The 22,141-nt window shown below is 50.2% G+C and overlaps 1 protein-coding gene across 1 annotated transcript in view; it reads left to right on the top strand.

Moving 5' to 3' along the window:
- The first annotated feature begins 5,198 nt into the window (after nt 1-5,198).
- Nucleotides 5,199-22,141, top strand: part of APLN (apelin) — a 48,012-nt gene continuing 31,069 nt past the window's right edge. The window contains exon 1 of the mRNA XM_078688438.1: nt 5,199-5,417. Within this exon, the coding sequence (XP_078544564.1) occupies nt 5,351-5,417 (67 nt within the window). The 5' untranslated portion in view covers nt 5,199-5,350. The remainder of the gene's footprint in view (nt 5,418-22,141) is intronic.

Here is a 22,141-nt window from a genome sequence, read left to right as displayed (position 1 = left end):
TGGGTTCCGGGCGAGGGTGGTGGAGAGCTGGTCTTCGGTGACTTTGCTGCAGCAGCGGCGCGGCATCTGTTGGGGGCGGTGGTGCGTGGTGGGTCTCCAGAAGGTGAAGTGGATGCAGTGATGGTCAGTCCAGTGGAGTTCGGTGGTGCGGTTGAAGGAGACATGGGAGATTGCTGAGAAGATGGGATCAAGCGTGTGGCCGCTGGAGTGGGTGGGTGTTGTGATGAGTTGTCTGAGTCCGAGGTTGGCGAGGTTGTCGATCAGGGTGGAGGAGTTGGGGTCGTTGTTGTTCTTGAGGTGGAAGTTCAGGTTGCCGAGGAGGATGTAGTCCGTGGAGGCGAGGGCATGTGTGCTGACGAAGTCGGTGATGGAGACGCTGAACTGTGGTCGGGGTCCGGGGGTCTGTAGATGAGGGTTCCTCTGAGGGTGGTGTTGGGGTGAGTGTGAATCTGGAAGTGCAGGTGTTCGGCGGTGCTGACAGTGTTGGCGATGTTCCTCGAGATCTTCAGAGTGTTCCTGTGGACGATGGCAATTCCTCCTCCTACTCCGTTGGTGCGGTCTTTGCAGGTGATCTTGTAGCATTCCGGGATGGCTATGGCGATGCTGGGTGCTGAGGAGGGGTTCAGCCAGGTCTCCGTCAGGAAGGTGACATCTGGGGCATTGGAGTAGAGTAGGTCCCAGAGTTCGACGGTGTGTTTGCGGGCGGAGCGGTGTTGAGCAGGATGCATCTGAGGTAGTTGGGTTCTTTGGTAGGTGGTTTGGTGGGAGGGATGCTGCTGAAGCTGCAGTCCCGGGAGGAGAAGGGACCATGGGTGCGTTTCTGGTGGCTAGGCAGCAGGTGCGTGATCGTCCGGCATTGTGTGCGTGGAGGGTGCTGGGGTCGTAGTGGATGCGGGTGTCGTGGCTCTTGCGGGGGCCAGGGGTCCTAGCGCTGGGCGCGGTCCAGGCACGGACGGGCGCAGATTGGCTTGCCTGCGCACCAGCAGCGCGGTCGCGCAGTGGCCGCCATATATGGGGAGGTGGGAGGGAGGAGCAGCTGGGAGGCGGGAGCGGGGAGGCCAATGGATGACGAGGGGGAGGGGACGCAGCGGAGGGAACCGGGAATGGGAAGAAGCGGCAAGGGGAAAACAGAAGGCAAAGGGGGAAATAGTGGGGGACAAAAACAATGCTACAATCACAGAGCAACAAAACCGGGCACAGTACAGTGACAGAGAGGCAAACACAGCACAATTATCACAAACTGAAAAAACGAGCAGCGCCTACGGCGGACTTTGAACCCAGTCAAAGTGGCAGCAGCTGGGCTGGGGGCACTGTCGCAGAGAGGTGGAGCTGCCGGTGTGAGGTGCGACCTGCCTGGCGGCAGGGTCAAGGGTCGCTTCTCACTGCCACGCAGCGGCCGCCATATGAGGGGAGGTGGGAGGGAGGAGCAGCTGGGAGGCGGGAGTAGGGAGGCCCATGGACGATGAGAGGGGTGGGGCCACAGGGGATGCAGAGGTGGGAACTCGGAATGGGAAGAAGCTGCGAGGGGAAAACAGAAGGCAAAGGGGGAAACAATGGGGACAAAAAAACACTACAATCACAGAGCAACAAAACCGGGCACAGTACAGTGACAGAGAGGCGAGGCAAACACAGCACAATTATCACAAACTAAAAGAGAGGCAAACACAGCACAATTATCACAAACTGAAACAAGCATTGGCATTGCCAATAGGTCTCGCTTGTGGGACCTTATAAGCACATCTTCCACCTCATTATTTTGCAGCCTAGGCACATGTTCCAATGCCGCCCAGCGAGTGGCGCTGTTTCCTCACATCAATCAATCAATCAATCAGGAGTTTGTTAAAGCGCGACTACTCACCCGTAAGGGTCTCAAGGCGCTAGGGGTGGGGGGGGAATTGGGGGGGTGCAGGTTCCATTCCATCAAGGAGGGGGTCTGTCGAAGAGCCAGGTTTTGAGGTTTCTTGCGAAGATGGGGAGCGATGTTGTCTGTCTGAGGTGGAGCGGAAGGGCGTTCCATGCCTTGGCCGCGAGGAAGGAGAAGGAGCGGCCTCCCGATCTGGTCTTTCTGGTGCGGGGGACCACAGCGTAGGAAAGCTGGGCTGATCGTAGGGTCCTTTGGGGTGCGTGGAATTTGAGTCGGCTGTTCAGGTATGCTGGTCCGGTTCCGTGGAGGGCCTTGTGTGCGTGGGTGAGCATCTTAAAGGTGATTCTCGCCTCCACGGGGAGCCAGTGGAGTGTGCGCAGGTGCTGGGAGATGTGGCAGTGTTTTGGCAGGTTGAGGACCAGTCTTGCGGCGGCGTTCTGGATGTTCTGTAGCTTGCGGATGAGGTTTTTGTTTATTCCGGCGTAGAGTGCGTTGCCGTAGTCGAGTCTGCTGGTGACCAGGGCGTGAGTGACTGTCTTTCGGTGTTCGAGGGGGATCCATTTGAAGGTCTTACGAAGGAGGCGGAGGATGTGGAAGCAGGAAGATGAGACAGAGTTGATCTGGCGGTCCATTTTGAGCTCGGAGTCCAGGATGATTCCCAGGTTGCGTGCGTGGTCTGTGGGGGTTGGCGGGTTTCCGAGGGTGGTGGGCCACCAGGTGTCACTCCAGGCGTCGGGGTTTGGGCCCATGATGAGTACTTCTGTTTTGTTGGTGTTTAGTTGTAGGCAGCTGTTTTTCATCCATTTGGCGACGGCTTCCATGCCTTCTCGAAAGTTGCGTCTGGCGGTGTTGGGCTCGTTGGATAGGGAGAGGATGAGCTGAGTGTCGTCTGCATATGACACGATGTTGAGTCCGTAGGTTCTGACGATGGGGGCAAGTGGAGCCATGTAGACGTTGAAGAGCGTCGGGCTGAGGGAGGAGCCCTGGGGGACTCCGCAGGTGATAGGTGTGGGGTCCGAGAGGAAAGGGGGGAGTCTGACCCGCTGCGTCCTGCTGGAGAGGAAGGAGCAGATCCAGTCGAGGGCCTTGTCCTGGATTCCTGCATCGTAGAGTCTGCGTATTAGGGTGCGGTGGGAGACTGTGTCGAACGCCGCTGATAGGTCGAGGAGGATGAGGGCTACTGTTTCTCCTTTGTCCAGTAAGGTGCGGATGTCGTCTGTTGCGGCGAGGAGGGAGGTTTCCGTACTGTGGTTTTTTCTGAAGTCGGATTGGGAGGAGTCGAGGATGTTGTGCTCTTCAATGAATGTGGCGAGTTGGCTGTTGATGGCTTTCTCGATGACTTTCGCTGGGAACGGGAGCAGGGAGATGGGTCTGTAGTTTTTGAGGTCGGTGGGGTCCGCTGAGGGTTTCTTTAGGAGGGGGTTGACCTCGGCGTGTTTCCAGTCGTCGGGGAATGAGGCGGTCGCCAGGGAGCGGTTGATGGTTTGGCGGAGCATGGGTGCGATGGTGTTGGCGGCTCTGTTGAAGATGTGGTGGGGGCAGGGGTCCGTGGGGGCCCCTGAGTGGATTGACTTCATTGTCTTCAGTGTGTCTTCGGTGGTGAGGGCTGTCCAGTCATCAATCGCTGGTTTCCGGGTGTCGGGGGTGGTTGGTGAGGGTTCAGTGTGTTGGTTGTCTTCGTCGAAGTTGTCGTAGATGCTCTTGATTTTGTGGTGGAAAAAGATGCTGAGTTCACATGAGGTAAAGAAGGAAGAGAAATGCACGGCCGTGAAAGTGGCTCTCGGGGGCGCATTCCTTTGAAGTGTCGGGTCTGATGCAATTATGCGAGGCAGGCTGGTTAGGAAGCAAATGGCAAGGGAGGGAGGCTGAAGCTTTGATGTGGGGAGTCACAAGTGAAGTGAATAATTAGGGGAGGAGAACTGGCAGGCTGATAGGCAGAAGGCTCAGGCAAGCTCCTGCACGAAGGAGCTTGCTGTCACGTGATTCACGTGAACTTAAAGAAAACTGCAGCGGAAGAAGCCCTTGGTTTCACGAGGATTTTGGCTACTTGAATTCTCGCTCCGCTCGATGCGCTTGCGCGCATCGATAGGTCGCGAGACCTAAAAATGAGCAGGGCCTACGGCGGGCTTTGAACCCAGGCACAGCGGCAGCAGCTGGGCTGGGGGCACTGGTGCAGACAGGTGGAGCTGTGCGGTGTTGGGAGCGACCTGCCTGGAGGCAGCATTTTAGCCCCAGGGACCCCAACCCCGGGGCCCACCATGTAAGATCAAGTGGAGGGTGCCCTTTCCACCCCTGCCTCCTCCGCCCCCGGACTTCGTAAGACCCTAAGGACCCCATCGCCAGGGGCCGACAAATGTTTTAGGAATTAATGCTAGGAAATTACCACCACAGAAAATTCTAAATCAGACACTATTTTTGTATCCAGCAGCCGTAAGAACTTGCAGTGATAATATCTGGTTGTATGTTTTGATCTGGTAGTGTGGACGAATGGAAAATGGAATATAATCACAGATTGTATGATTTCAGTGAATTACTTTGTCTTATCCATATATTAGCTGTATTGCATGCCAATGTTGGTGGCACTTTCAAAAAGTAAAACCCTCGAGTTAAGCGTTATATAAAAAAATGTATTGATCAACAATCATGAGTAACAAACCTGCATCTTTTCTATGTATCACATAAGCGATTCATCACTTATATAATCACAGTGTGTGTGAACTGTGCCTACAGGTAAGCGGCGAGGACTTTATAGCCCATTGCATGACAGCGCCAACCCCTGGCCGAAGTGTTAAGCTGCCCCACAAGATGAGGGTATGATGGCAATGAAAGTGTTGCACCAGTCTCCACACAGTACATCGGAGAGCAGCGGGGACTCTCAGACACGTGATATTAAAATGGAAAGACCTAGAGCTATAAATGAACAGCAATTTACGATCCTATCTATGATTTGGCAAAAGAAGACATCAGGAAAAACCTGTGTTGTTCTCAAATGTTTTTCTACAGATGTTGAGGAAATAAGACAAGAAACTGGTTAATGTCGGGGTTTCTTTTTCCCTCTCAAAATAAGTTTCCTGTGCAGGGACCCAAGTAGCTGGAAACCCTCTGGCGTGGATCCAAGCTGCATTGTAATGTGAGTGTTTGTCAAAGCCAAATGCTTTTGTTGCACTAACTCCCCCATTCGCCCGTTCAATTCATGGTGCGGGCGCTACGGGGGAGAGAGGGGGTGGGGGAGGTCCCCGGTGCCACCGCTCCACTGACCACATGACCAACTGGGCTCTCATCCAAAGCAGCCGGCTACAATACAAAACGCAGCCCCCATAGTGAGTGAGAGCATTCAGCGCAGCTCAGCCTGGCACAGCAGAGCCCCCACCGCCGGAGCCCGCCTTCCTTCTCCAGACTGAGAGGCTGCAGCGTGGATTCTGCTCACACAGAGCGCCGCTCTCTTCTGCCGCTGCCAGGCTCCCTCCCAGCCCAGGGGCACCAGACATGAATCTCAGCGTGTGGACCTTGGCGCTGCTCCTGCTCTTCCTCACCTTGACGTCGGTCAGCGGAGGTGAGTCTGCCATTGGTGCACAGCCTGGCGTAAGCGTGAGGGCCAGGGTGGCGTCCCGCGAGGCTGATGGCCTCGCGGAGGGGGGCTTACTTTAATTGCTCGCCTAGGGGTTATTATTCCCAGGGCTAATGATTAATAGCCAGGGTTGAATGGCCAGTCAAGTTTGTGCACTTTGACATTACGTTTTCTGTCGGAGTTTGAAAAACTGCACGTGTGTTTTTGAAGTTTGCAGCTTTGTCTGCGCGTGTTTCTATTTTAAATGTAAAGAATTGTACTTGATAGGCGAGCGATACTTAGTGCTTAATATACGATGGTACATCAAGGATGGCTCTATCAATTATGACAAGTTAGGAACATGTCTCGGGCAGGAGCATAATTGCATTTTAAATATAAATATGTAACACCGTAGGTTAGCAGTGTTCACTTCTGACTGGTATGCTCGTATGCTTTGGTTTGCTTGGCTGTACCTACACTCTTTGCCCTGGACGCATTTATAGTAGCCCACAATCAAGGGAAAATGCGAATTTCCGGCATTGTATTATCATGGCGATATTTTATTGTGTTTGGAAGAAAATATTTATTTTTCGGATAAAAAAAAGTATGGCAGTTGTTAACAATATACGTTGTCTAAGATCACACAAGTAAGTCGAGTAGGAAAAAAGAGATTAGAGTGCATGCCACATGGTTTTTACTAGTACATAGTTCAAAACCTCAACCTCCCCTCCTCCCTGGAGGGACTGTGATGGGGACTGGGTTTCTCAGTAAAAGGGCAGTGGTTGCAAGCTTTACATGTTCCCAGAAATGGAAGAGTGCAGAAGTACGGAGTTATTGAACGGTTGCCTTCCAGCTGCTTTCAGTGCTGAGAGTGTGTGTGCACTGTGCAGTCACGCTAGTGAGCCCTGATGGGAGTAGTTTGCATCAAATGATACTGAGCCTTAGGGAATGAGTGAAGGTGTTAATGTGGCGCCCTTAGTTAGCTTTTCGCTGAATATTAAAAATAACCCTGGGCGCAGGTCTGTGCAGGCTGCACGGAGTGTTGTCACCAGCCGAGGGGCCGTACCGTAGCTGCCTGCTCTGTGGCATCCCCACGTGTGTGCATAGCTGAGCACACACTGGTTCTGGCGTGTGTTCCATCTGTCTGCATGGCTTTGGCATGTGCGCACTTGTTGCTGAAGACTTATCTCCGACCCCTGCCTGCTGCTGTGCTTCAAAGGCCGGAGCCGAACACAGAGGGGTTGGGATGGCACCCTTGGACGTTACCTGCTTCTGTAACATGGTGGCCTCACCCCCTTCCTTCGCACACCTGGAAAGCTGGGGTCTCGCGGGGTGCGGGTGCCTGCATGTAACCGGCACAGAACAGACAGTCGTGTTTAACAAAACATCCTCCCCACATTCATTCAAATAGATGTGGAGTGAGGGCTTTGGGGGAGGGGCGCGCCACAGAGGTTGTGTCCACCTGGAGTCACCTGGCGGTGACGCCATTATTCCACAGGCTCACCCCCCTGTTGGCTGCGGTCTGAAGATCCGCCTAAGGCGGCCCCCGGGGAGGAAGAGCTCTTTGCTAACGAGGCTCCGAGCATCCTGACATCCTGCGAGGCTCGCCACCTCGCCCGCGAATGGGCTCCGTCTCAGCTCTGTTGCCAGGTCCCTCTCGCCCGAACCTGTTTCCAAGAGCCGCCTGCCAAGGGAAGGGGCAGGGCGTGATCGAGCCGCTTTATTTTCTGTCTGGCATTCGGCATGCCACTCTCGTGCCAGCCTGCCTCCTCGAAGGTCGAGGGCAGCGGAAGGCCGTGTTTCAACGGAGCTGACGAGACAGGGAGGGCGAAGGGACAGGGCGCAGAGACAAGGAGAAGCTGTAGAAAAGGGAAAAGGTGAGGGGGAGCGAAGTGGCCTTACAAGATATGTACACAAGGAGGGAGAAAGAGGAGAGTGAGGCGTGAGTAAAGAGGAGAGTGAGGCGTGAGTAAGAGGAGAATGAGGCGTGAGTAGAGGTTGCACAGACAGACAGACAGACAGGCAGGCAGGCAGGCAGGCAGATAACGCACCAGCCCAGCCTTTAGTGGTTATTGCATCTCAGTCGTATGCATGTTGTGCACGTGGGCTTCGCCATGCAGTGCTGACAGGAAGTGGGAATGCTTGTCAAGTGTTTGTCATGCGGTGCAACGAGCTGCATTTTGTATTACTATTCATTCTCTTAAAGTATCAGCGCGACAGAATGAAAGCGGTGGAAGTAAGAGGGCAGTGTTTCTGGGCAGTCCCCATTAAAGAGCAGCACACTGCGATGCCCCCGGTTTATATATCTGCGTGTTCCTCAGAAGGAGTTCCATGCGCTGTGCGTGCAATGCCTTTTACTGGGCCAACATAAATTATACAGCGGTACATTAGCTTTCAATGCCGCGCAAGGCTCGTATAAAGATGCCTCGCAGGAACGCATGGGGCCTCCAGTTTCTAGCAGGGTGGAAGCTACGCCCACCTGCCCGCAGAGAGGCAGGGTGCAGGCAGCAGCAGGGCAGGCGTGCAGGCAGGTTCGAGCTCAGGAGCTCCAGCCAGGGGTACCCGACCTGCCACAGGGCTACATACAACAGGCAGCTGCCTGAAGGAGGCAGTTTGTCATGTGCAACAGACCCAGGTCTTGGGTAAGTGGGGGCACATTAGGTTCTGCCTCTCTTGTCTTTGTGACACACAAGTTGAACTCCACTTGCATGAGCCCCATGTCTCCATGCGTTTCCAATGTGCATGCAACATAGAGCAGTCCGCAGGCCCAACATACAAAGACATGCCCGATTCGTGCAGTGTTGGGCCCATATGGAGAGACAGCTCCCCATATGCATTAAACAGAGACACTTATAAAGAGCAAACGTTCCTTTCAACAATCACTATGTGTGATTTATTTGTCCTAAATCAATGTCATTGTATTACTCCCACAGCAGTTGGAGCTGAGCCAGCAGTCAATAGCTCTTGGTCCCCCAGCCAGTGTTCAGAAAAACCACCAAACCATGGTGTAGTCAGAGGCCCGAACACATCCATGTAACTGGAATACCTACAATCCTATCAGTGTGTTCTTTTTGAGTCCATAGCGCTAAAAGCTGCCACTGAATCCATCAAGGAAAGCACAAAATGCAAGACTATAGGGCTAATCTTCAAAAGCATATTCAGCAAATACTTACAAATCTGCACAAGATACCTCTCAACTCATCCATTCAGGTCCTCACCACGTGAAACACCGACAACCCTGAAATTAAAACCTCAGCCCGCTGTAAATCGTTCACCCTAGCAATACACTAAATCCCAGAACATAGGAGCGCACATCACAACACCTGCAGTCCAGAACAGCCTGCAAACACACATCTTCTTCAACGCATCCCTATGGAAATAGCTCAAGCTGCCTACTTGTTCATCACCACACGCCCCAACTTCCACCCCCTCCATTGGAACAGTACCCAACCATGCAGCAATACAGGATTTTGTTGATATCATGTCACACAACTATGCTAAGGAATGTTTCCACACAAATCTAAAAGCGTAGACTAAGCAAACATTCCCTGCACATCCCAATTATATGACGAATACACTATGCTTAAAAATGGGGGAACAGCGTTTACAACGCAACTTTTACAACAAAGTACCTTTACGACGCAACCATTACAACGCAACTTTTACAATAACTTGCGCTGGGGGGCGCTCCAGGATAGGGAATAGTTTTAATTTACAATCCAACACCTTCCCTACTATCCACGGGGACTGGAGTTGGAATAGTAAATTAAACTATTCACTATCCAGCGCCCCCAACGCCAGTCGTTGTAACGACTTGCGTTGTAAAACTTGCGTCGTAAAGGCATGCGTTGTAAAAGCATACTTTGTAACGACGTACATCCTTAAAAATGACCCATCTCCATGTGAGTTTGCTAGTTTCACATCTGCCATGCTAGCGTAAGAGATACAGAGCTGAGAGCTGTGCTTGATTTGAGCAGGTGGTTCTACATGTTGCGCATCAGAACTGGGACTTTGGCCCAGAGTATGAGAGCAGCAGCAAATGGAGAAAGAAGACAAACAAGGGAGAAAGGAAAAAGAGTGATAAAGGGTGGCATCGGTTCTGACAAAGAATTTGCAAATGTGAGATAAATAAACAGAAAGTGTAAGGTGGTGGAAGAAAGATGCTTGAGGTGGAATGAAAACTAAGTAGACTTAGTATTTGGCAACGCTGCATTCAGTAGTTCCAGCGTCGGCTTCTATGAAACACTTTGGGTTTCTGCAGTTACTAGAAAAGAATATGGTAGAAGGACTCAGGGGGTGGATATTTGGAAGATGTACCACTGGGAAGCCACTGGTTGCACTAGGACATTATCACTCGAATACAAGACTTGCAGTGCAAAAGATGCATTTCATGTCATCACTCATCTGTCCAGGATGGTCTAACATCTTTAGAACGCATCAATTTGAACAGAGAAAATACACAGTGCGCTTGCTAACTGAATCCTATGAGATGCCAACACGTTGAGCGATATTTGTGATGTATGAAGGGGTTGGGAGTTTGTGATGTCTGTGGAAAGTTCGCTTCCCACCTTTATTTGCATGTTGTCCTGGTTCAGGTAAGCCTGTTCGTCTTATATTGATGAAGCAAGGTTTAAACATCCCAGATTATCAATAACATACATGTGTTAGGGCAATAAAAAGCTCTGGTTCTTTGAACCTTGCTTGATATAGGCTGGCATGGCAAGGTGACACTTTACAGATATTTTTAGCCTTTAATGCAAGTTTTCAGTCAAAGCCGAGCCATTATTTGCAGCTTTAGAAAGAACAACACAAGCACAAAAAATAAGGTGCCCAAATGGCCAAGCTGCTTCCAAAGAGGCATCCTGAAGCGTCTGCATGTCCACGGTACAAATGTGTCAAACAAAAGCTAAGAGAGTGTTCACCCAGGGTTGAAAGGGTTAATGAAAAGCAGACTTTTGCAAAGCAATGTAAAGAAGGCTCCATAGAATCCGGGCTCTGTGATTCCTGTGTGATAATCTATAGACACCTCTCACGCAGATGGGGGATGAAAGGCAGAGCGTGTGTGCCTTGAAGCCAAATGACTGCAGTGGAGCCAGACCGCTGCAGGTGCTCAGGCGGGAGAGGGGCAGGGCCGTGCCATTCAGTGGGCATGAGGGGAGCTCCTGCCTACCCTCATGCCGCCACTGCCCTGCTTCAGAGTAGAGTTTGTTGCCCCGCCCCTTCCTTTTGAGCTATAATCAAAGAAGGTGTGATAACAATTTAGTGCACTGCTCTTGATTAATGTGTCTGTCTAGGCAATCTGTCTTCTTTACAGCAGACTTCACCCTCTGTTCATACAGTTCACCTAATGTAAACAATCTCAAATCATCTTAAACCCTCCTCAATGCCAGCTGCTCTATTGGCCTCCACGCAGCTTTGAACTCTATGAAATCATACACATGCATAAAATGTTAATGAGAATTTCGGTCCTCATTGGGTAGAAAGCTCTAGTTTCAATTCTGTTCTTAAATTCTTTGCTGTACCGGACTTATTGTTTGAGTATCGCAGACTCCCTTGTTGGGGATGTCTCACAACATTTCAGGGCAATGATCTCAAAGCCAACCCTAGAACCCCAGGCTCGATTGCACAATGATCCTGTGGCACATAAAGGGGACAGTTGATTGACTTTTTACTTACATTGGTGTCTGCTGAGCAGCTGTTCTTGATGGCAGCAAACAAACTCCTTCTTTACTAAGAAATCCCACATTGTCAACTGAGACAGGTCTCCAAAAGTTCAATACAGCCCAAAACCTATCCTTGAAATACCTTCTCCAACCATGAACCTAATTAATAATTAAGAAAGTGTGTTATTGATGTCGATAGGATATGTAGGAAAATATAACGTCTGTCTTTGATCTCCAACTAACTGATCAAACTTGTGAAGTGTAGGCAACATGGGACTATTACACAGACTTTTTGCCCTAGCAATAAAAGCATTGGTGCACAAACAAGTAATCTTCATGAATCAATAATGAGACCTTGAATAACGGAATCGGGACCTGTGGATATTCATGCCAACAGATAGATCTATGTACAGTGGAACAGCCGCGTGCACATCATATTTTGTGTGGTGCAGGGTTAGATGGTAAAAAGGGGGTTTGGCAAGTGAGAGCGACCCTAGTAGACAGGCCTCCCGGCCTTTTCCTTCATAGGAATAATCCACCTGCCAAATATTCTGCCTCATAAACAAATGGGAATCATTTTTCATTGCTATATCCCCTTTCAGCTCTCTGTTCACTGCTCTCCAGCCAGGTTTGGGCTCCACAGATGCCATTTGACACATTGCTACATTTTGCACAAATATGGGATTCAGGCCAGGGCCATTCATTTTCTGGGAGGGACATGCCAGGTGTAAGAAACACTAACAGTTCTTGGCTGTGCAACTAGATTGAGGCTTTCCATCTGTAATACTCTCATTTGTATTCCTAGGTATGCTGTGTGGTGTGTTTTACTTCATTGTATCAATGTAAGTGCTGCTTCGACGCTCATGACGAGCCCAGCTCGTCATGGAGTTTCATTTGATTTCAATGGAAATTACATGGAAGCACTGCAAGTAGCTTAGCATCCAAGTGGTTAATAGCCTCTTTAAAGCATACCCCTATTACGTCATTTCTCATATTCCTCTGGTTTCTTCAAACTCATTTGTCCCTTTGGAAATCTATGGGCAAGGATTTGACTAGATCATACCCAGTGAAGAATAAAGACAGTTTAGTTGGGGACCAATCACCAGTCCATGCATCATCTCATAAGGAAGAAAGTTAACCCTGGCTTGGTATTGATTAACTCTTTGTTTTGAGGATTACCGGCTTTCACTGGCACATTCCCTGAACCCTCCAATGTCTGCGTCAGAAGCCATGACGACCAGTGCAAAATGCGTGGGGGAGGTTTTGAAATCACTTTGTAATTAACTGTGAGTGTTTGACAACTGTTCAGATTTCTTCACTCTCTCTGCCTACCAGGGCTGTTCTGCTCCTCACGTTCCTGAAAACCTCTGAATGGTTGAACCAGGACTGGTTCTATATCAACAGGTAACACTGGTGTAGGGTGGAGCTGTTTCAGTGACCCTTTACTGTTATGATCTGTGGTTTAAGGGTCGTTAAGCCCCTGTCTTAACAATATGCAACATACGAAAGATCTTGCAACAGCACCTCCCATCCACCCTCTTCTCCACAACAAATAAACAACAACCATTATCAATTCCACTATCCAGAGATAACCATTACGTTCTAAAGAGTTTCCATCAAGTCACAGTTATTGTATCCTACACAATCTCTTTTCGATATGGCTGTCCTATTCCTTGGGCTCTCAAAACAGTTCAATAGTTTGCAAGTGGTCACCATATTCACTGCTTTGCAATCACCATAGCTCGCCTCACAACTGCCCCGCCCTTGAGATTTATCGTTGAAGCGCTATATTACAAATGATTCTATTTGGTTGCGTCTCTGACAGGGCTGTCCACAAATCAAGGCTACCTCCTCACGGATGATGCTATACTGCACTACAATTTACAAAACAATCTTCTAATTGAATTCTCCAACATCTATGAAAACATTCCTGGAAAAGGACATCACTTGTAACTCAAGGGTTTCTACTTTCATACACTTTCCAAACAAACATCCACGAGATAACTGTTTCCCAGCTGACCCATCAGGTTCACAACTCACTTCTTCCACCAATCCTAAGTCAGGGGGCTCCTCACTCTTCTTCCTGTGCTGTTGGGACTGAGGTGGCCCAAACATGACTCACCGATAATCCTCCAAAACTACCCTCCATTGGACATATTTCAGTGCTGCACCATGCTGTCATGCTTCCAGCCTAACATACAACTGGTACCAATGCCACTCTGTGTACCAATGCCACTCTGGGTACCAATACCACTCTGTTTGTGAATGTGAAACTGCAAAGTGTGCCAGGTCTGGCGCTTAGTGGACTAATGAGTCCACTGTAGGGGCCTGTGTTTGACGGTTGTATGTCAATACAACGCGGTGTTTACACCGCACTACTATTACAACGCTGGTTTTACAACGCAAGCCGTTACCACGACTTGCGCTGTAGGGTGCTGGACTTAGGAATAGTAAGATTTACTATTCCAACACCAGCCTACGTACAGTAGGGAAGGTGTTGGAATAGTAAATCTACTATTCCTTAGCCTAGAGCGCCCTCCAGCGCAAGTCGTGGTAACGACTTGTGTTGTAAAGCCATCGTTGTAATGGTAGTGCGGTGTAAACAATCAATCAATCAGGTCATTTGTAGAGCGCACTACTCACCCGTAAGGTCTCAAGGCGCTGGGAGGGGGGGGGTGCCGCTACTGCTCGAACAGCCAGGTCTTGAGCTTCTTCCTGAAGGAGAGGTGGTCTTGGGTCAGGCGCAGATTGGTTGGAAGTGAGTTCCAGGTCTTGGCGGCCAGGTAGGAGAATGATCTTCCTCCTGTTGTCGCTCTTCGGATGCGGGGGACGGCGGCGAGGGCGTGGTTGGTTGATCTGAGGAGGCGCTTGGGAGTGTAGAAGTTGATCCGGTTGTTGAGGTAGCTCGGGCCTTGGTCGTGTAGGGCTTTGTGCGCGTGGGTGAGGAGCCGGAAGGTGATTCTCTTGTTGACCGGGAGCCAGTGCAGATCTCTCAGGTGTCCGGAGATGTGGCTGCGTCGGGGGATGTCGAGGATGAGTCTCGCCGAGGCGTTCTGGATCCGCTGGAGTCTCTTCTGGAGTTTGGCGGTGGTTCCGGCGTAGAGGGCGTTGCCGTAGTCCAGTCGGCTGGTGACGAGGGCTTGGGTGACCGTCTTCCTCGTCTCGGTGGGGATCCACCGGAAGATCTTACGTAGCATGCGCAGGATGTTGAAGCATGACGAGGAGACGGCGTTGACTTGTCTGGTCATGGAGAGGGAGGAGTCCAGGATGAAGCCCAGGTTGCGTGCATGGTCCGTCGGTTTGGGTGCGGTGCCCAGGGCGGGGGGCCACCAGGAGTCGTCCCAGGCGGAGGGCGTGGAGCCCAGGATGAGGACCTCCGTCTTGTCTGAGTTCAGTTTCAGGCGGCTGGTCGTCATCCATTCGGCTACGTCTCTCATCCCTTCGTGCAGGTTGGCTCTGGCGGTGTCGGGGTCGTTGGTCAGGGAGAGGATCAGCTGGGTGTCGTCAGCGTAGGAGATGATGTTGAGGTTGTGTTGGCGTGCGATGGTCGCGAGGGGGCTCATGTAGACGTTGAAGAGGGTGGGGCTCAGTGAGGATCCTTGAGGGACGCCGCAGATGACTTTGGTGGCCTCTGACTTGTACGGTGGTAGGCGGACTCTTTGTGTTCTTCCGTCGAGGAAGGAGGTGATCCATTCCAGTGCCTTCTCCTGGATTCCGATGTTGCTGAGGCGCTGTACTAGGGTGCGGTGGCAGACCGTGTCGAAAGCCGCGGAGAGGTCCAGGAGGATGAGGGCCGCTGTTTCTCCGTTGTCCATCAGGGTTCGAAGGTCGTCGGTGGCGGCGATGAGGGCGGTCTCGGTGCTGTGGTTCGCTCGGAAGCCGGACTGTGAGGGGTCGAGGGATCCATTCGTCTCGAGGAAGGCGGCCAGCTGTTTGTTGACGGTCTTCTCGATTACTTTGGCCGGGAACGGGAGGAGCGAGATGGGACGGTAGTTCTTGAGGTCGGTGGGGTTTGCTGTTGGTTTCTTGAGGAGAGCGCTGAGTTCGGCGTGCTTCCAGCTCTCAGGGAAGGTGGCGGAGTCGAAGGAGGTGTTGATGATGTCCCGCAGGTGGGGTGCGAGGACAGCGTCGGCCTTGTTGAAGATGTGGTGAGGGCAGGGGTCAGTCGGAGATCCGGAATGGATGGAGTTCATGGTGCGGATGGTGTCTTCGGTGCTGATCGGGGTCCAGGTGCGGAGGGTGGTGGTGGGTGGCGTCGTTGCGGTTGTGGCTTGCGTTGGTTGGTTGTTGAAGCTGTTGTGTATGTCCGTGATCTTGTTGTGGAAGTAGGACGCGAGGGAGTTGCAGAGGTCTTGCGATGGGGTGATGTCGTTGTTTCCGGCGCTGGGGTTGGAGAGCTCTTTCACGATGTTGAAGAGTTCCTTGCAGTTGTGTGCGTTGTTGTCCAGCCGGTCCTTGTATGCATTTTTCTTGGTGGCGCGGATCAGTTGGTGGTGTTTCCGGGTGGCGAGCTTGAGGGTGGTCATGTTGTCCGTCGTTGGTTCCCTTCTCCAGGCTTTCTCGAGGGCTCGACAGTTCTTCTTGGAGCTCTTGAGTTCGTCGGTGAACCATGGTGTTTTTCTGCTGCAGGATCTGCTGGGTGGGGTTCTCAGAGGGGCGAGTTCGTCCGCGCAGTCGTTGATCCATTTCGTGAGGTTGTCGGCGGCCTGGCTGGGGTTCGCTGAGTTGGCGGGAGGGTGCTGGCTCAGGGAGACGGTGAGCTGGTCGGCTGTGATCTTGTTCCAGCTTCTTCGAGCAACCTGTTGCTGGAGGTGGTGGATCGTCGTTCTTCTGAAGGTGAAGTGGACGCAGCTGTGGTCCGTCCAGTGGAGTCCTGTTGCGTGGCTGAAGGTGACGTCTTTGCTGGATGAGAAGACGGCGTCGAGAGTGTGTCCGGCGAGGTGGGTGGGGGTGGTCACCAGTTGCTTGAGTCCGAGGTTGTCGAGGTTGTCGAGCAGGGTGATGGTGTTGCGGTCGTTGTTGTTCTCCAGGTGGAAGTTGAGGTCCCCCAGGAGGATGTAGTCGGCGGAGGGGAGAGCGTGCGGGCTGACGAAGTCGGCGATGTCCTCGCTGAATCGTGTGCGTGGTCCCGGGGGTCGGTAGATCAGGGTGCCTCTGAGGGTGGTCTTCGGGTTGGTGTGGATCTGGAAGTGCAGGTGTTCGGCGGTGGTGAGGGTGTCATCGGTGTTGGTAGTGATGCGGATGGTGTCTCTGTGGATGATGGCGATGCCTCCTCCGGTCTGGTTGTCTCGGTCCCTCCGGACGATCTTGTAGCCTTCTGGGATGGCGATGGCGATGTCTGGGGCTGAGGAGGCGTTCATCCAGGTCTCGGTGATGAAGGCAACGTCGGGGGCGGTGGTGTCGAGCAGGTTCCAGAGTTCTACGGCGTGTCTGTGGACGGAGCGGGTGTTGAGCAGGATACACTTGAGGTGGGTGCTGCTGGAGTTCGGCTTGGCGGGTGCAGGGAAGGTCCGGATGCAGGTGAACTTGCAGGCGTGGCAGCTGAAAGGTCCGTGGGTGTGCTTCGGGGCGGCTCGGTGACATCCTGGGATGTGGCCGGTGTTGAGTGCGATGAGGTCGGCGGCGCTGTAGGTTCGTCGGGTCGGCTTCCGTCGGTGGGGGCCAGGGGTCCTGGCCCTGGGCGCGGTCCAGGCGCGGACGGGCGCAGACGGGCTTACCTTTGGCGCGCCTTCGGCGCACAATCGGCGCGCCCGCTGCGCGTGACCGCTGCGCGTTCGCACGGTCGCCATTTAAGGCCAAGTGCGCGGGTGGGCGGAGCAGCTGGGAGGCGGGAGCGGGGAGGGAAACAGAAGAGAAAAGGGGCGGGGCTCAAGGCGGTGGCGGGAAGCGGGGGCAAAGCGCGACGATAAACGGCAATTAACAAGCACAAATCTAAGTGAAAACAGGGGAAAAAGACAGCGACACACGATCTGGGGAAAACAAGCACAAATTCAGGCAAAAAGCGGGTGAAAAATACAGTGACACACGATCTGGGGAAGAAATAAAAACAAGCACAAATTCAGGCAAAACAAGCACAATTACAGGCAAAAACGGGGGAAACACCACGGAGATCGCTCAGGGCGGCAGCGAGGCCGGCGCTGAGACAGAGGCAGGCACTGGGGGCACACGCAGCAGCTGGTGGCCGTGCGGCGCGGGGGTGTCCCACAAGTGGGTCACACTCACCTGTGTCGCACGGTCGCCATTTAAGGCCAAGTGCGCGGGTGGGCGGAGCAGCTGGGAGGCGGGAGCGGGGAGGGAAACAGAAGAGAAAAGGGGCGGGGCTCAAGGCGGTGGCGGGAAGCGGGGGCAAAGCGCGACGATAAACGGCAATTAACAAGCACAAATCTAAGTGAAAACAGGGGAAAAAGACAGCGACACACGATCTGGGGAAAACAAGCACAAATTCAGGCAAAAAGCGGGTGAAAAATACAGCGTCGTAATGGATGTTCCCCGTGTTTGACCTCATGGTCACAGGTTCTAATGCTTCTGAGATCTATAAAATGAGTACTGTTGACTTGGGCAAAAATAAACATCTGTTATTCAGTGCCAAGATGCCCACAGGTGAACGTGCACTTTACAAATACACTTTATGTTCTTTGGAGATTTAGTTAGACCAGGAGGGTTTTGTAAAGCGGAAGAGCTACCAAGGATCAAAACTTCAAGATCTACAAGGAGAATCCTCTTCCCGAAACAAAAGTAAGCACCAGTCACGCAAGAACTGTAACCTGCACGCAGACTGCAATCTGGGATACAAATGTACAGATCATGAAGCTGTATTTTCCAGGCTACATTTGCACAAAAGAAGGAGAGCTCTTGTCTGTGGATTTCCTAATAGAATAAGTCTCTCGTGTTCTGAGCTGACATGGTGCTGGTGGGGATTCAGAGCTGGGTGTGCTGTTACACATATGGCAAGCAGACATTATGTTTCTGGAGTGCTTATTTTGGCAGCAATTATGCGCACTTGGGCCAGTGTTGCAGCCAATTAAAATGCAGCCAATTGAGGCCGCATAGTTTTCTAAACATTGTCACACATGTTGCGGCTGGCATCTTGTGTTGTTTGCTTTTGAAGACAATAGTAATCCTCATTCAGAGCGAGACTCTTTTCTTAGCCTTTTTTTCTTTAAGCCCCATACATTAACACCACATATTGGAATGATAATCTAAATCACTATTGATGTATATGTGTTCAAACAGCCTGTGGCTTATGCAGTGACCACAACAGCATAAATATCAGTAAAATGTTCGGCTGTTACATGTCTCTGATGCATGAAACTACATTTGACTATTTCCTCCCACAGTTTCATATTTAGTAAATGATCCTTGCCTTTTCTAGATTGGAATTTTAAGAGTGATTGATGGAAACAAAGCTCATATATTACTCAGTGCAAAGGACTGGCCATAAAATGTAGGAAGGGGCTGCGGCTTTGTTGTGATGAGCTCCCAGCAGTATGAATCCTTTCATGCAGAAGACAAGTGAAGAGGTCCCAGCTCTGCTCTTCCTAAAAGCAGGATGCTTTAAAGCCTCCCCAAGTGACCTCAAGTGACTGAGCATCCTATAATATATCCATGTGTTTTGTCTCTGACAGAGGGCCGTGGTTCTCTCCCTTTACCCCTAGCTGTTTAAACTGCTGTTAGGAGGAAGAACTTCCGTAGATCACAAGACTTCATAAACTTCTAGAAAGCATCTCCTGCAGTGCCTCGCTTTCAGGTCAATGCACAGTGTCAGGGAGACATGCATGATAGTAAATTATCCCACTCTCTCTCTGAAACCTTTCAACATGACGCCTTCAGGTTTCATCCCTTGTTCACGCTTGTCCAAATATAAATCATTGCCTCATAACCGAGCTTTGTCCTTGTGTGGACCTGTAGAGAGGGCTTGTGCTGTTTTGAAGAACTTCATACTACTTTTCGGCCCAGGCAAACACCATTGCTTTTGTTTGACAACTAGAAGTGTTGCCGGTGGCAAAGAGGAGATTGCGGTTCTATTTAATTATGTCATAAATCAATTGTGGTAAGGAAAAGTCCAGGCTCTCTTTCTTCAGTGGCCCTCCACTCCTTGGTGCTCCAATGGTCATCTCCTTCTGCAGATCTGTCTATGTACCCGACTGGATCTGATGCCCTTGGTTTCAAAGGATTTTAGGTATCAAACAGTTGTCTGTCCATTTGGAGGCCGCAGCTTCATCTTATTTATACTTCTGTGTGGTGGTTTAGCAGAAAGTTCGATGTCAAAAAGCTGTGCAGATTACATTACACAGAAGTGCAAGCAAACGTCCAATTTGTGGAATTGTGCAAATCTTGTAAATACTCCAAAACACATTCAATGTCATACAGAGATGTGTGTGCTTAAATAAGAAACTTTCTCTTAAGCATATTTGCAGAAGAGTTAGCAGAGTTCTATGGATGGTCTCACACTAAGTCAATGCAAACCTTTTTCACAGAAGGATGTGATGTCATTGCAGGTTCACACAGTCCCAATGCTAACACTGTCAATATGATGCCAGGGATAGTACAGCCACGCCCACCACACAGATGCTGCTGCTGTCAACCTCAATTTGGGCTCCACACATCTGGCATATGAATAGATCCAATATATGAAAGTGTCGAACTTCAAAAAGTGGGACAAATCAATACTTAGAAACTCTGAAATCTTTTTAAATCGCTTGCAACAGACCTACGATTACATTTTGAGGTTTGAAACGTTAAAAGGTGGCATTCATCCCTGCACTACCTGGTGTAGTGCAGACTTTTGATTATGCCGGATGCGGTGGCCTCACACCTACTCTACACTAATTAGCAGTGCTGTTGTGCAACCGTGTCTAATACATTTGTCCCCTCTCTGAAACTATATGATTACACTTTTTGAATCACGGATTTGTGCAAATCCTTGTGAATCAGGCCAGCCGTACATATGGTTGGATGCTTTTAAAGTATATGTTGACAAGTGGCAATTGATGGCCTCGTTGTACTCAACTTTCATCTTAGAAAGATCGATGATCAGTCCAATGTCTCTGAAGTATTTCAAGTACCTCACTGATTATATACAGAGTCCAGATTCGACCTTATACACATGAACTGTGGTAATTGATGTACTGTGCATTAACATATATCGTTGCTTATTGACAATTGTACTGTGTACTTTGAACCATGCAGACATCACATTTCACTGTTTAATAATAATGCTCCTTGTTGTAGTAGATTGAACTGACTCCGCTGGACTCTCCACTCTGAAACATGGCTACCAAATCCTTTCCACCACATTATAAACATTTACCTAAACATAGTAATTCTGACCTTCCTGGCTATGGTTCTGGCTAATATTGGTTATGAAGGATGCACATACAAAAAATGGCTTCAGTATAATAAGGGACCGTGTAGTTTTGGCCTAACTGGGGTAACTCTCTATTTTTTGAGTTCAGTAGAATAAGCCCTTTACATTGTGACGTAGCCATTCATGCCTCATATAGATCGTTTTTTCTTAGTCCATAGTAGTGGGTTTGTTGCCCTGCCAGGTCCCAGTACATTTCAGCCTCACTTATACACCCTCATGCAAGCCTTTCCCTGGAACCAACTGACACTCTCCACCTGTACCAACAGAAGTGGGTACAAAGCCCACCCATGCTAGCTGGGTGCCCCGCTGCTAAATCCCTCCATACTGATAATCTGCTTCCCCCCTTTTCGTAGCACATGAGCAATCATGTTATGACATGTGTGTAAATGCCAGACGGGCAAGTTCTGTAAAATAATCAATGATATTTTGCATCACAGTGAGCATGTGAAACGTTGAAATTGATTCAATGTAGTTACATACATGGTGGTGTAAATGATTAGCTGTGCACATCTTATACTTCTATTGGTACTCGCTAGTAGCTTCCCCCTAGCCGAGATTTGTCAATCCAACCAGATTTTAATAAGTGGCTTAAAGTAATCTCAGGGTGCTGCATTTATTATCATAAAAACTGGACTACATGTACCATAATGCATAGGAAAACAAACCAACAGGATAGGCTACTGATACCGCCGTGCATACCTTTGATATCAGCCTCGCACAAAATCATGATTTGTAGGTGTGTCTTAGTGTGTACTATAAAGAAATTTAAGGTGAGCATTTAGTGAGTTATGAATGGGCGGCTATATGTGTATACAAACCATGCAGACTGGCAGGGAGGCCTTGCTGATATGATATGTGTGTATGTGCACACGTGAACATGCTGCAGGAGAGGCACAAAGATCAGGGACACTTGTCTGTGAACTCCAAGAACCCGGAAGTGGCAGGGATAAAAGGAGCATGGTCATTGTTGACATTTGTTTACAGGAATTTGATGCAGTGTCTTTCCTTCCCCTACAGCACCAACAGAGCTCTTTTCATTCTGATAACAAATCCCATCCTGTTAGGACAACTCAAAGTGGAACACAGCTAAACAACAAGAGATAGCAGTGCCTCTCCAGCAGGTCAGGGGTCGGTCAGGGACACAGAAGAGGCCTGCCCTGCACACCCCAATGTGTGGCAGCACATACGGGTGCAAACTACATTTCTGACACACTTGTCACACTGTAAACAAGTCCCTGCAGTATACGGGGTTGTGTTAATTGTTTTTTCTCCATGTACACTTTATACATCATAAAAGCGACCAAGAATTGAGATTCTTTCTTTCCACGTCGCGAGTCATCCCGATGAAATGCAAAACATAGACTATACTAGGCAGTAATTTACAGTAGAGTTACACAGCTGTTTCCTTCTATGTCTGATTTAAAGTCGACACTCAGAAAACTGCGTTTATTTGCAAGCAGACCAGGGCCAGGTTAGTGGTACACAATAAGGTATGAATTTCGAACCTCCTGCTATTTTGTGTTAATCCCATCTTTAGCGGGGCTGTGCCCTCCCTGGTCACTCATCTCCTCATCTAGAGTCCACAGCCAAATGAAACAAGCATTGGAAATGCAATAGGTCTCGCAGCATTAGAGTTAGTGCTTTTAGAATTGTTTATGGGTTTTTTTGTAAATCTTTAGCATTTTTGTTTCCTGTAGCCA

Source organism: Lissotriton helveticus, chromosome 4_1 (assembly GCF_964261635.1).
Source record: "Lissotriton helveticus chromosome 4_1, aLisHel1.1, whole genome shotgun sequence".
NCBI classification, from domain to species: domain Eukaryota; kingdom Metazoa; phylum Chordata; class Amphibia; order Caudata; family Salamandridae; genus Lissotriton; species Lissotriton helveticus.
The sequence above is the reverse complement of the archived record's forward strand: the minus strand, read 5'-3'. Positions and strand labels throughout refer to the sequence as shown.